Raw genomic sequence first — 14,419 nt, forward strand, 5'->3', positions numbered from 1 at the left:
ATACTGGTAATGAAATTATAATGAAAAACTTGTGGAATGATGGTACAAAAAATAAAAATAATTTCACTTTAATTTCTCCGGAATTTGAAATGGGGTTTTTGGAGGAGAAAACCGATACACTAGCAATTCTGTCTTACAGAACCGAGAGTCTCGAGATAAATTTTATCAAAATTAATGGTCAGCTATAGCAATTGAGCTCACACATGTCGTGCCTGTACTTACTGAATGGGTCCTTGGCAATAATAGACGAAAGAGTTTCCAGAGGCTCAGATTCACCCTCTTTGTTCACTGCCTTGACGCGGAATTGATATTCGTGTCCAGGAATCAGACCCTGCACTTCCATTTCAGGGTCTTTCGTTCGTCCCACGGGTAACCAAATTCCTGTATCTGGGTCAAACTTCTCCACCAAATATGTCTCAATTGGTTCGCCACCGTCATCCTTCGGTTTCTTCCATTTCAGTTTGCAGCCATCCCTGTGTACATCAGATACTTCCAATGGACCTTCAGGCTTTCCGGGTTTGGCTGTAAAATGGAAAGAATGAGAAGTGCAAATTTGTTGAAAAAAGAATATAATAATTATGTATTATGTTGCTGCGTTAGAATTTGTCTGATTCACAGAGATTCAAATCAACATTAATCAAGTACTCCTTATACAAAATTACTATGAATTCAGTAAGTCAGATCTTATTACTAGGATAAAATCTTTCTTTAACTTTAAATTATTTCATTCATATCCAATTCTTTGTCTATTTTATAATCAATATAGGTTTAAAGTGAAATAAAATTTTGAGTGATTCAAAGTGTACACATCTTTTAACATCTCAGAATGAAGGAGAAAATATGCAGTGTAATAATGGAAAAATACTATAGTTTTAAAGATGTCTTCGCAATTTGAGTAAAATTAAATCCGGTCCCTATTAATAAATTTGAAAATGTGATTACTAAAGTCGCCATCAAGAATTACGGTACATATTAGTTGTAAGTTATAACTTTATAATACCAAAGAAAATGCCAATACAAGAATATTTGGATACACAGTCCAAATACAGAAACCAAATTATTAATTTTGAAGTTCATAATGGCTTAATACAAGAAAGTATTACAATAAATTGACATATGTTCAACTACATAACAATTTCAAGGAAACAGAATTTAACAACTAGTTGTTTTTCGTAAATGTGAGTGCACAACCAATGATTTGAATTCTTGTTTATGTCTACATTGACCTACAAAGCATGGATTCTTAACTCTAGAATTAAGAGGTAGTCAAATGAGTGTTCATCTCAAACTGAATGCATTATCCACTACTACAGCAGACAAAATATACTTACAGACGACAGTAATTTCAACTTCAGCGGTATCAGAACCATATTTATTGACAGCCTGAATCTTGTATATTCCAGTGTCTTTTCTCTCAGGATTGTCATTGAAGAACTTCGAGTTGTACGGAACATTCTCCACCCTGCGGTAGCTTGTTTCTTGGATGGACTTGTTATTGAGACTCCATGTCACATCTGGTGGTGGCTCGCCAATTATCTTGACATCAATCAAAATTGGCTCACCCTCGCGTACAGTGATAGACCGTAAGTTCTTACGATCAATCTTGGGTGCCACTGTGGAGGAAAAACACATTATTTTACTAAAAATCACACTTTCATATCATTAATCAGCTCTATTTTCAAATTAAGTTGTTCAAATACCACAAATTGAATAATGAGAGCAGCAAAATTATGGATAAATAGCATTAGAAGGCTAAAGTATATTTCAGAAAGTAAAAATTGCTTTGTGTCCTATTAATTTTAAGAATTACATTGAAAAAGGACATACTACAGTTTTAGTTCTGTTGAGATAACTATTAATAGGCTATAATATACAAACTGGTATCATTTTAGTTTTTGGTTATAATATTTTCAAAATTATATCTGCCAGTAGGAAACGGAAATTAAGCAAAATTTTTCTAACTGTAATACTTCAACAATTTCCACAAAACAGCACCGATCAGCAACATAAATACAATTTAATTAGAGGTTAAACTTTAGCACTCCAGTCCCAAAAGGCGCATTGTGTGCCAATCTCTTTAAATGAAAACAGCGGGGTAAATTGAACATCTTTTGAAACCACTTACAAGGAAACATTCTGATGGGGGAAGATAAAAAAGTTAATTTTTTTTCTTTCACCATGTTAATAATGTCAAAAGTAGTGCTTATACAAATTTTGGCCACTCGACCGCAATTACGAGGGCTGTAAAAAACTAAGTTCTCCAGGGGCCATTAACAGAAAGAAAACACAATTTCATTGGAAAAATTTATTGGAACAGATACAGCAATTTTTGAGCTATTTTTCAACATATTCCCCACCAGAATTGAGACATTTGTTATATGGGATCGACAGAGAGGTGCAGATGGCTGTCAAACGCTGTTTTCGATCCCAGGCGACACAAGGATATGAAAATTGATTCCATGGTATTGTGACAGCGACGTGAGATTCGAACTCACGACCAGCGTCCCGCATGAAAGCAGATCGCACAGGCTGCACGGAACATTGAGTGACGTCGCGCGGTGGAGAGAAGAGAGAGGGTGTATTACGTCACGCGACGAGTTTGCGCGCGCATCTGGTGCTGGTAGAGAGGAGAGGGCTCTGGATTTCTCTGGAATGCCATCTCTAGAGACGGGTGGAACCTTCGAGGTTACGTCACTGTGGTTATAAATTACGGTCGCGAAGGAACGACAGCAGTTTGAGAGTTTTCAGTTATTCAGTCAGTGAGAAAGTCAGAGCAAGCAAGCCAGCCGGAGTTCGACTCGAGTGTGCGTCCGCATCTGCGTCAGCATCCGAAGGCCTGAGTTCGAGTGCAGTGGACCGCAGTTGGAGGGACCCGAGTTCGAGTACAGTGAACTGTCTCTGAAGGTCTGTGGTTCGAGACTCTGTGGACTCGAGTGACTGAGATAGAAGAACTGTGAACTGAGAACTGATAGTTCTGATTTGTAAATAGTGCTTTGTAAATATTAGTTAAGATTAACAGTTCATTGTTGTGCGTAATAGTCCAAGTAAATTGTCATTGTCGTCGGTGGAATGCTATAACGAATACTGTGTGGAGTGAAGATCCAATTGTTGACGAGAGCGTATAAGGTGAATTGTAGAAAGGAATTATTGTTGTGACGAATAAATTACATTGTTGTTACTAATAAAATTCACACTGGTGTCAGAAGTGGGATATTATCGACAATGGAGAACCTACAGCAGATCCTGCAAGCCATCGCAGAAATGAAAGCAGAAATGAACAAGCACATCAGTGAGGTTAAGAACGACATAAGTGATGTTAAAACGGAGATGAAAAGTGACATAAGTGAAGTGAAAGGCGACATAAGTGGAGTGAAAGGCGACATAAGCGGAGTGAAAGGCGACATCAGCGGAGTAAAAGATGACGTCACTACGCAAATTGAAAGCGTTTCAGCCCACGTAGATGGAATTGTCGCCATCGTGAAAGACGAACTCAAAGCCGACCTTGACAACCTAAACAAAAATTTACATTGGTGTCAGAAGTGGGATATTATCGACAATGGAGAACCTACAGCAGATCCTGCAAGCCATCGCAGAAATGAAAGCAGAAATGAACAAGCACATCAGTGAGGTTAAGAACGACATAAGTGATGTTAAAACGGAGATGAAAAGTGACATAAGTGAAGTGAAAGGCGACATAAGTGGAGTGAAAGGCGACATAAGCGGAGTGAAAGGCGACATCAGCGGAGTAAAAGATGACGTCACTACGCAAATTGAAAGCGTTTCAGCCCACGTAGATGGAATTGTCGCCATCGTGAAAGACGAACTCAAAGCCGACCTTGACAACCTAAACAAAAATTTACAGTATGATAAATTTCTCATTTCCAATGGGGGACATGTTGACAAACAGCGCAACAATTGCTGTATCTGTTTCAATAAATCTTTCCATGCAATTGTGCTTTTCCCCCCCCCCCCCCCCCCTGTAAATGGCCCAGGAAAAATCACTTTCTGGACGGCCTCGAATCTCACTTGTTTGATGAGATCATAAGTGAAAAACGTTCTGAATTCCAAAGAAATACCAGTAGTAACTTGAAGGAAATTCTTAAATCAAAACATTTAGATGAAGTCTGATTGAATGTGTTTAAAAGTGTTGATGAAAAGCACCCAAAATAAAAAAAAGTGATAGCATTCATTACATATAGCCCTGTTACAAATACAAATGTGGAATGATTGTTCTCTCATATAAACTCACTCTCGATTGATGAGAAAAACAAGTTACATATAAAGACAGTAAAATCAGTGCTTATTTTTCGGCTTACATTGTGTTGCTTTTCATGTTTTAATACTACACAACAAACAATTTAATTGTTACAAAAACTAATTTTTCAGAAAAGTATTGTACGTTTGTTTCTGAGAATCCTGAATATAAATAATGGTATAATACGTAACATCACTTGGTATGGAAATAAATTTGGGTATGATGCTATATATAGGCCTATAGTGATTTTATGTTCTACTTACATTTTCTTGGCTTAGCAGTGACGGGTTTGCTGGCTTCACTTGGTTTCCCTGGTCCTGCTGCATTTACAGCACGGACTCTGAATTCGTATGTTACACCTTCTTCCAGGTTCTCTGCTCGTCCCTTGCAATCTGGACCTTTAGATTCACCAGCTTTTGTCCAGCGAGTAGAACCCTTCTCGCGTTTTTCAATCACATATCCTGTGATTGGAGATCCACCATCCGTGGCTGGTGGAGTCCATCTCAGGTCTACATGGTCCTTATCCCAATCGGTAGCTTCAGGAGTGCCCGGAGCATCAGGCTCATCTAAAATATGGGACAGTTAATTAATAATCAGTGTGTACTATATATGTGAGTCTTTTATCTCGCAATAACTTCTGAAATGGCTCCTGCATTCACTCAGTCTTCTATGAAATTTGATACCGAACTTTTCTGGAAATAAAAGACAGTCAGAGCATACTTCTAGTTCAGAAAGCAAGAGGATTCCACCTCTCTACCTCTATATGACTCAATGACGTATATTCGAACATTTATCTTTATATAAAATATCCAATAGCAGCAACATAAATATGCGGTATAAGTAGGCGATATACGGCAATCAATCATACTTCAATTGGAATATAACACTGCACTTATTTACTTGCTTTTAAAGAACCCGGAGGTTCATTGCCACACTCACACAAGGCCGTCATTGGTCCCTATCCTGAGCAAAATCAATCCAGTCTCTACCATCATATCCCACCACCCTCAAATACATTTTTATATTATCCTCCCATCTATGTCTCGGCCTCTCCAAAGGTCTTTTTCTCTTCGGCCTCCCAACTAACACTCTATATGCATTTCTGGATTCGTCCATATGTGTACATGCCCTGCCCATCTCAAACATCTTGATTTAATATTTCCAATTATGTCAGGTGAAGAATACAATGCGTGCAGTTCTACGTTGTATAACTTTCTCCATTCTCCTGTAACTTCATCCCTCTTAGTCCCAAATATTTTCCTAAGCACCTTATTTTCAAACATCCTTAACCTCTGTTCCTCTCAAAGTTAGAGTCCAAGTTTCACAACCATACAGAGCAACCAGTAATATAACTGTTTTATAAATTTTAACTTTCAGATCTTTTGAGAGCAAATTGGATGACAAAAGCTTCTCAACCGAATAATAACACTCATTTCCCATATTTATTCTGCGTTTAATTTCCTCCCAAGTGTCCTGCACACAAAAAATATTTTTCGAGTATACGCAATGGGTTCCTGTACTTCTCGATTTCCCAAATTAGGACTATTCACGCTAACAACAATTGGCCTAGACACTTTCTTTCATGTGGTACTAAATATATAAACTGGAAATCGAAAATAATTTATAGAAGGTAACCAAACCCATTACACCTAAATTTACTTTTGGTGTTATGAAGGCTACACATTTCTAAACTTTCTCTAGTATATTCATAGGATGAATGTATCTTTTCTTCAGTTGTCAGCGTTAATTCGTTCATTCCTAATGCGTTCCCTTCTGAAAGAAGTTAAGTTTCTTGCCACCATTAAAAATCAATCACCCTTGCATGGGCTTGAACCTACGAGTTTCGCTTTAATGACAAAGATGTTAACCGCTAAATCATCGAGGAAGATTAACTCTTAATGTAAAATTTTTGGAATCGCACTTTGGCTACTTGTAATATAACTTTGTTCCTTTGTTCATATACATTTTACTTTGCTATAGAAACCCTCTGTGATAATCACAAAATTGTGAAACTAATTTCGTTTATTTTCTGGTTTTATTATTTACAGTTCGATATACATTTAAAGCCCACTTTTACTGATGCTGACTTCCTCTTTATATGGACATACAGTATAACCACATTAATACGCTCGTCAATGAACTGTGGCCTTAAAGCGTTAAAAGCGAAACAGCGCTATAGACAGGATATGATTTATGAAATGGGAATAGCAATTTATACACCACTTCATATGAAACATATATTTTATTGTGCATTAGTTACACTGCAAAATGCAAATATGAGCTCATTTAATATGAAAAAATTATTTGATTGTTGTTTGCCGTGTGTTTGTACTGCTATTATGAACGATAACATTTTCAGTCCAGTTCAAATAACTACAAATAACTTCACTTGATACACTGCTAGGAGCAACACTAATGCAATTTTTCACTTGTGGACAGAGATTTCCACTTTGCCATTTTTCACTATCAAACTTACTGCACACTCCACAGAAATGACAGAGACGTATTGACAGGGAGACTTTTGAATGTTAAAATCTTTCATACAAAGGAAAGTATCGGTAAGTGCAACTTCCGACAGTGCAGACTGGAGGGTTTTTCCAGATTTCATTTCTGATCCAAAAAAGTGTTACAAACGGTATTTGGAAGCATTACAAGAGGGTAAAATTATGCAGAAATATATATGAAATGTCCAGGGACCATATAAAAAGAGCATAATGAACAGAATAGTGTTATAAGCAGGAGTGTATTAACGAGGTTTTACTGCATATCGTTTTAAATTAAAAATAAAAATTAATTAGCAAGTCAAAATTGCAATTAAAACTACCAGTAAGATATTTATTCCAAGGAGTTTAAATCATCACTTATTACACAGAAAATGTAACCTCGTCATTTTCATTAACTTTTCAGTTTATAACATTCAAATTTCCTAGCATGTAGTGTACTCAAGTGTTAAATAAATAAACTTTTACTTCGAAATGTAATTAATATCTATCACTTACCAAATGGATTCTTCGCTATGATGGGCTTGTCAGCATCAAGTGGTTCAGATTCTCCTTCAGCGTTGACAGCCATCACTCGGAATTTGTACTCTTGACCAGGCTGGAGGTTCTCAACCTCCATCTTTGGCTCCTTCGAACGACCGACTGGTACCCACCGTCCTGATTCATAAAAATATTTGTTTGGTTAGCTTTAATTACCATAGTTCTAATTTAGTCACAAATAGTCAATATTCAATATTTCCTTCAATTTAGAAAGTAAAAATTCTTTCTGATAATTTAAAAACGATTTAAATCCAAAACAATAATTTCTGCTATTTCTTCTGACAAATGTATAGGAATATGTATTAAGTACAGTGTCTAGAAATTATTAAATATATTAACCTGATTCTGTGTCCATCTTTTCAACAACGTAGTGTTCAATTGGTGAACCACCATCATCTTCTGGAGGATTCCACTTCAGATTGCAACCCTCCTTGTGAATATCTGAGATCTTCAGAGGACCTTCTGGTTTGCTAGGTTTATCTGTGAATTAATAAATGATGTTATTTCACAAATGAATATTATTCCAGTATTCACTTCAATATTGATCCTCTTACTGAAATTCTGCGCAGGGATGTCTCTGTAATAGTGGTAGTAATACAATAAAGAAAGATTGTGTTACAAAAAATTTAAGCACTTTTTCATACAGTGATTTAATAATTTTTCCTGAGATTATTCTAAAGATAAAAACGAATTGACAAATTACATTACATATCTCAGACATTGGGTTATGTGGGTAATCTGGCAGTGACTTACCGAGTACAGTTACTTCTACAGAAACTTCATCTTTTCCGGAGCTGTTTTCGGCCTTGATGACGTATGTGCCTGAATGTTTCCTAGATGCGGGCATTATGATCAATTTGGTCTTGTAGTCCTCGTTATCAATGCTAATCTCATTCTTGCTATCCAAGCGAGCCTTATTTAGGAACCATGACTTGCTTGGGGGAGGTTCGCCACTGATCTTTACATCAAATCTAATATTCTGGCCAGCTTTTATGGTCATATCCTTCAATGCACTACGGTCAATACGAGGAGCAGCTGAAATGGAAATAAATTCAACATCACAGTTACGAAAACATAATAAAAACATTAAAATTACACTTATTCTCTCGCTAACAAATAATAATAATATATATTTAAAGTCTTCATTATAGGTCTGGCGTTTTCTCCAAATAATGTCCTGGAAGGCTGAAAAAATGAAGGCCAACTTTTTTCCCAAAGTTTCGGGAGAATATATGTACTCCCCCCTCTGCAGATGAAAGGCTTTTATTTACAAGTTTTGTTACCCTTTTGTTCGATATTCGTTTTATTAAAGATGGATAGAGAATGAAATAAACCCACTTGCAATTAGGTCATTAAATGGGCCCATTGTGCCAACTCTGGAATTGAATTTTGACGTGAGCGAGGAATGGTTTGCAAATTTTGCCTCGTGCCCTTTCATTCAGGAACAGGATTCTTTTACGTTCCATAAATCTGCAACACGGGACTCCTAGTATAGTCCCCTTCCAAAAGAAGCGATGCAAAGAATTTTTATTGTCCCAAATTGGGTGTGAACCCGCGAATACTGGATCAATGATAAGCATGGTAAACATTAGAACAGTGAGCAGGACAATATTTCGCATTTTCACTTTTCTACAAATGTTGCTTATTGACTTCCATTCTTAACTCTTCATATTTTGCTTCGTCAACGTGAACATTTCTTGAAAGTTTCTTTATTAGGCAGTCGGATAGATTAAGTGCACTTTTTCCATGCCTTCATAATATTATTTTCACGTCTGTCACTTCACAATATAGCCTACATTCCATTATTCTCAACTGTAAATGTCATTCTGAAAACAAAATGAGACATTTTCTGAAAAATTAATAAGTAATATTTTTGTTTCTTATGGTAACATTGAACAAATCCGACTGCCTAATAAAGTGCATGTAGTACAAGTAGTCAATATAAGAGGGCAAGCACACACTACATCATCATCACGCAGGCAATGACATCTCAATTATGAAAAGTAATGATAGACTGAAAATATAAATATCTGAATTTTCCATTCCAATAAATTCTTTTATTCAAGAAACAGTTGCAAATGAGGAAAAAATTCAGAGAAAGCAGAAATATCTACGATAATTATTATGTCACTTTTAGCAATAGGTGACACTGAGTTTTGTATTCACATAACTCCATTTGTCATTAGTAGTGCTCAAAATTATTCAGCCTACAAAATAAGTTGTTTTAAAACAGAATGAATATATAAAATCTAGCAAGACTCACCAAACCGATCCTTGGCAGTGATGGTATCGCTGGGCTCACTCGGTTTGCTCTGACCACCCTTGTTCACAGCACGTACTCTGAACTGATACTTCATACCTTCAACTAGGTCAGGGACCTTGGCTTCACATTTGTTTCCAATAACTTCTACAGCTTTCTGCCACTTCGAACTGAGGAAAAAATTAAAAATGTTATAGGCAATTATTAACAGACATGCACAATGTATTACTGATAAATTCTTGTGAAATTAGTTCTTGTGATACAATAAACTGTGTTATGTACAATGCTGCAACTCTTTTATAAAAGGAATGTTTTAAGTTTATAAGAATTACATATTTTGTGTGACTAGTATGCTAGAACTATGATACAACCATATTCCTAGTAGAACATAGTACATAAGTTAATAATAGATTAATTAAGTAGTTCTACTCAAATAGGATACAGTCATACTTAAAAAACACTACTGATTTTCATTATGCTTCCTTTCTCATCACTTTCACAATATTAATCCATGTTTCTATTTGAGTATTCCGTTAATCCTTTATGTGTGTACTGATGTAATTGTAGTGAATGTGTAGAATTACCTGTATTGGTCCTTCTTTTCTATAATATATGACGTAATCTGAGCACCTCCATCGGATTTTGGTGGTGCCCATTTGAGGTCAGCTTGATGTCTGTTCCAGTCTTTAACGTCAGGTTTACCGGGCCTGTCAGGTTCACCTATGAATTAATTTAGATACCAGTATTAGATTAATGTTGACAGAAAAATCTGTAAAGGAATTAAGTAAATAAATAGTATAACAGAATTACTTATTACTATTTATAACCTTACAGGGGTTTTTAATTGTTGAAAAGACATTTCTTTAGACGTGATAACATCTTATAGTCTGCTGTCAGGGGTGTAGACTAGAGAAGTTGGCATAACAAAATTTGGTAGGAGTTTGAAGCATTTGTGCAATAGGAAATTCCTGATGAATTTCGTTCTTTTAGGTATCAATGTGTGGATAATATCCCCCACTATGCGACTAAATGTGCTGGGTGGGAGAGGTGTTGCGCATGATATGGGGAGGGTGTGCTGATATGTGGAGTACAATTTCCGATGCACAGTCAAATTCGAGAAGATGCTGTGATTATACACGTTGTCCAATTTAGATGCAATAAACTGCATACATTTGGTAAATAAACCTATTTTCTCGAATGAATGATGATATTTAATCAGAAGTTTCAGTGTGGATGTTGTGAGCATGTTAACAAATTTTAGTGTAAAATTAGCGTAACATTGCGTTACAATGGCCGATTCACCCAAGTCGAAATTGAGGAAATATGCTCAAACCAATAGAGCAAATCAAGAAACCCAGGAAATGTCCGCTATGAGTGGGGCTGAACGGACCAGAAACTGCAGGGAATGCCAGAAAGCCGAGTGCACAGAGGCTGCTTACTCGGGTATGACTGCTGCCAGCCCTTCTACTGCTCACATGTCCAAAGATTATATGTTCAAATGGCGTGTTCAACAAAGAAGGGTAAAGGTTACTTACGTTTCGGCCACTATAGGAACTTGCTAAAATACTTTGAAAATGCTTTGGATTCATAGTATTGATTATTAGAAATTGATGTGATTACTGGGAGAGCTGTATGCCCACCCAACCCACCCTAAATATGTACCTTACCTATATACGAAAATCGTCGTGCGTGAATTAAGAATACAGCTATATTTCCTTAATGGAACAGTGGGTTTTAGTGTCGCCAACATAGTAATAATACTACACACCTAATCAAACCTAACCTACCTAACCTAACTTCTCACATAATACTACACACCTAATTAATCCTAACCTAACCTGTCACACAATACACACCTAATCTAACCTAACCTAATCTGTCACATAATACTACACACCTGTAGTAACATTCCTCACGTTTAGTATCATTTTGTTTGCATGTATTACCAACCCTGCTACTTGTGTCATGGGCCATCTAGTGGAAGTGGATCGTATTTCATCGTAATGCCAGGAAGAAAATATGGCGACTTTCATAAAATTACATTTAAATGTGTTAATGTAGCGATACTTCCATATATATAGTACAGGGTTGGGCAGATAAAACCGGCCCCATCTCATGTCATATGATTTGGAAAATAAATTATGTAGGGTATTGATTTCTTTTCTTTCTTTTTTCTTGAAAATGTAATTATGTTGGCTATACTGTATCTTCCGCGTGTTTTGTGTCATTGTTGTTGCGCCATTGTTGCTTATAACCTCTTCTGGTTGCTGTTTAAAAGTCAGACGTTCTAATGTAATTATGTTGGCTATACTGTATCTTCCGCGTGTTTTGTGTCATTGTTGTTGCTTATAACCTCTTCTGGTTGCTGTTTAAAAGTCAGACGTTCTAAACACATGTAAAGAGTTGTTTTTTTAAATAAGCATGACTTATTCAATACCAGAGCGAATATTCATTGTGGAGGCGTACGTACAGACCAGCTCTATTAAGGAAACACAACAATTATTCAGAGACAAATATCCACTTCGCTCAGTACCAGCGAAAAGCAGTATTCAAGATTTGATGCGAAAATGGCGTACGACTGGATCCATAAAAAATGTAACAAGGAACAGAACTCCTTCTGTCCGGACTCCTCAACTTACGGCGCGAATTAATGAATTTATGACTAGGAGTCCTCGAAAGTCTACCACGAGATTGGCTCAACAGGTTCATGTGAGTAGGAGAACTTGCGGACGTGTGTTGAAGTGTTTGAAATTCAAACCGTACCGAGTGACAGCTGTACAACAATTGAAAGAGCCCAACAGAGATAAACGTGTAAATTTCTGCTGCTGGTTGTTGGACATGGTTGCAGATGGTCATTTGGACCCACTGATGTTCATCATGAGTGATGAGGCTTGGTTTCATCTATCGGGATATGTAAACTCCCAGAACAGCAGGTATTGGGCGACTCAAAATCCTAACCTATTGTTCGAGCAACCCCTGCACGACCAAAAGATTGGTGTGTGGTGCGCTATGACTGCGAAACGCATTGTTGGTCCAATCTTCTTTGACACCACAGTCAACACAGATGTCTACTTGACCTTCTTGGAGGAATTATATCCCCAGCTGACAGAAGAGGAGAATAATTACTGCTTCTTTCAACAAGATGGGGCAACATGTCACACATCTGAGAGGTCACTTGCCTGTATTCATCAGATGTTCACTGAAGAAAGGACTGTGAGCAAAAACTTATGGCCACCGCGGTCACCAGATTTGTCAACATGTGATTTTTATTTATGGGGGTACTTGAAGGGAAAAGTGTACGAACAGAATCCCCATACCATTGATGATCTCAAGGATAATATCAGGAATTGCATCTGCAGTATCACCCAAGAGGAATTGACACGTGTTTTCATGAACCTGTTAAAACGTGCACAGAAGTGTCTAGATGCAGATGGAGGGCACTTCCAACATTTATTATGAAGGTAAATGCATTTTATTTTCATTCCATTTGAAGTTTGTTTCAAATCATTAGTACCTATCAATGTCATAACACAGGCCGGTTTTATCTGCCCAACTCTGTATAATAAGAATTGAAATGTGTTATGGCTGTGATAAAAGTGTTGAAAATTGCTTTATAGCACCACACTAGCAGTGATAAAAATGTGCAATATTCCTTCAGTGGCCAGTCAATAATCTACCTTGTCCCAATGGTGATCTCATGGAGAATCCAAAATGTTTAATTTAACTTATAATTTGTCTGGAACAATAATAACCATATAATGAACGTGTATTTTGAGGTATTGTTTGATGTTATCACGCCAAGAAACCTGCAGTCGTATCAGCAGCACAGTCTATATGTTCTTTTTTTTTTTATAGGTTTATGATTTAATGAATAAAATTGAAAACTAATAAAGTTTTGGAATATCTACACAATAGTTAAGGTGTAGATTTCATATTTCATGTCGCGAGTTTGATTTCCGCCTTGTGCAGGGATTTTTGTCTACTGTCAATGTAATGTTCTGTATTTTCTCAGAGAAAAGTCTGACTTCATGTCAATCTACATCATGGGTGCCTCACAGTATGTCCATTTCATGCAGCATGATGTAAAAGTTAGAAACTGTGCTCAGGACAAGAGCTCAGTAGGAAGTAATCGGAAACTAGACTCTCTGTATTTGTATGTCTGTCTGCCTGCCAAGAGTGAGTGAATTCACTGTGTGGACAGTCTGTAGTCAGCATTTAGTGAATTCAGCAAGAGCAGCATAGTCAAGACTATTCAATATTCAATATGGGACACAAATTTACGTAAGACCTTTAAAGGAGGTAAAAAATTAATGCTTTTGTTTTCATTGAAAGAATGTATGTTGATTTTTAGCTTAATTTTCCAGATTAAACTATACTGAGTCATAACCACTCAATGTTTTCAAATTAGGACAGCTTTCCGTAATGCAGTAATGGTTATAATGTCTAGTGCAGGTTCCTAATAGACAACTAAAATTCACCAGTGCAATATCCCCATAAAGTATAGTTTCGTCAAACTGTTGTCAATGTCCTACAAAGCATTACTGTCATCTAATAATAGATACTTCTCAATATGCAAAGGCAGAGATTGGAGGTTTTGTAGGTAGGCTCTCATTCCCAAGTAAATAGTTATAATTCTTATTTCATTAAGGAGTTTTAATATTGTATCAGTATCTCCACAATTTCACAAAGGTTTTAAATGGCGTCATCCTACTTGGATTTTTTCGTACATCACTAAATTTTTATTTACTTATGGCTTTTAGAAAATCCGTGGGTTCATTGCCGCCCTCACATAAGTCCGTCATCAATCCCTATTCTGAGAAGATGAGAACTTTGATAAATATAATTTTAAGCTTATTTTTACTT

The 14,419-nt window shown here is 36.6% G+C and overlaps 1 protein-coding gene across 45 annotated transcripts in view; it reads right to left on the reverse strand.

Annotated features, from left to right (window-relative positions):
- The window catches only part of bt (projectin protein bent), a 408,836-nt gene that overhangs the window by 90,851 nt on the left and 303,566 nt on the right, over positions 1 to 14,419 (reverse strand). For all 45 annotated transcript variants that reach the window (XM_069837452.1, XM_069837423.1, XM_069837454.1 and 42 more), the window contains 8 exons: positions 10,141 to 10,276; positions 9,560 to 9,726; positions 8,050 to 8,331; positions 7,636 to 7,776; positions 7,255 to 7,413; positions 4,519 to 4,821; positions 1,332 to 1,613; positions 223 to 522 (listed from right to left, as the gene is read on the reverse strand). In XM_069837452.1, the coding sequence (XP_069693553.1) occupies positions 223 to 522; positions 1,332 to 1,613; positions 4,519 to 4,821; positions 7,255 to 7,413; positions 7,636 to 7,776; positions 8,050 to 8,331; positions 9,560 to 9,726; positions 10,141 to 10,276 (1,770 nt within the window). The remainder of the gene's footprint in view (positions 1 to 222; positions 523 to 1,331; positions 1,614 to 4,518; positions 4,822 to 7,254; positions 7,414 to 7,635; positions 7,777 to 8,049; positions 8,332 to 9,559; positions 9,727 to 10,140; positions 10,277 to 14,419) is intronic.

This window comes from Periplaneta americana, chromosome 10, assembly GCF_040183065.1.
Source record: "Periplaneta americana isolate PAMFEO1 chromosome 10, P.americana_PAMFEO1_priV1, whole genome shotgun sequence".
NCBI lineage: Eukaryota > Metazoa > Arthropoda > Insecta > Blattodea > Blattidae > Periplaneta > Periplaneta americana.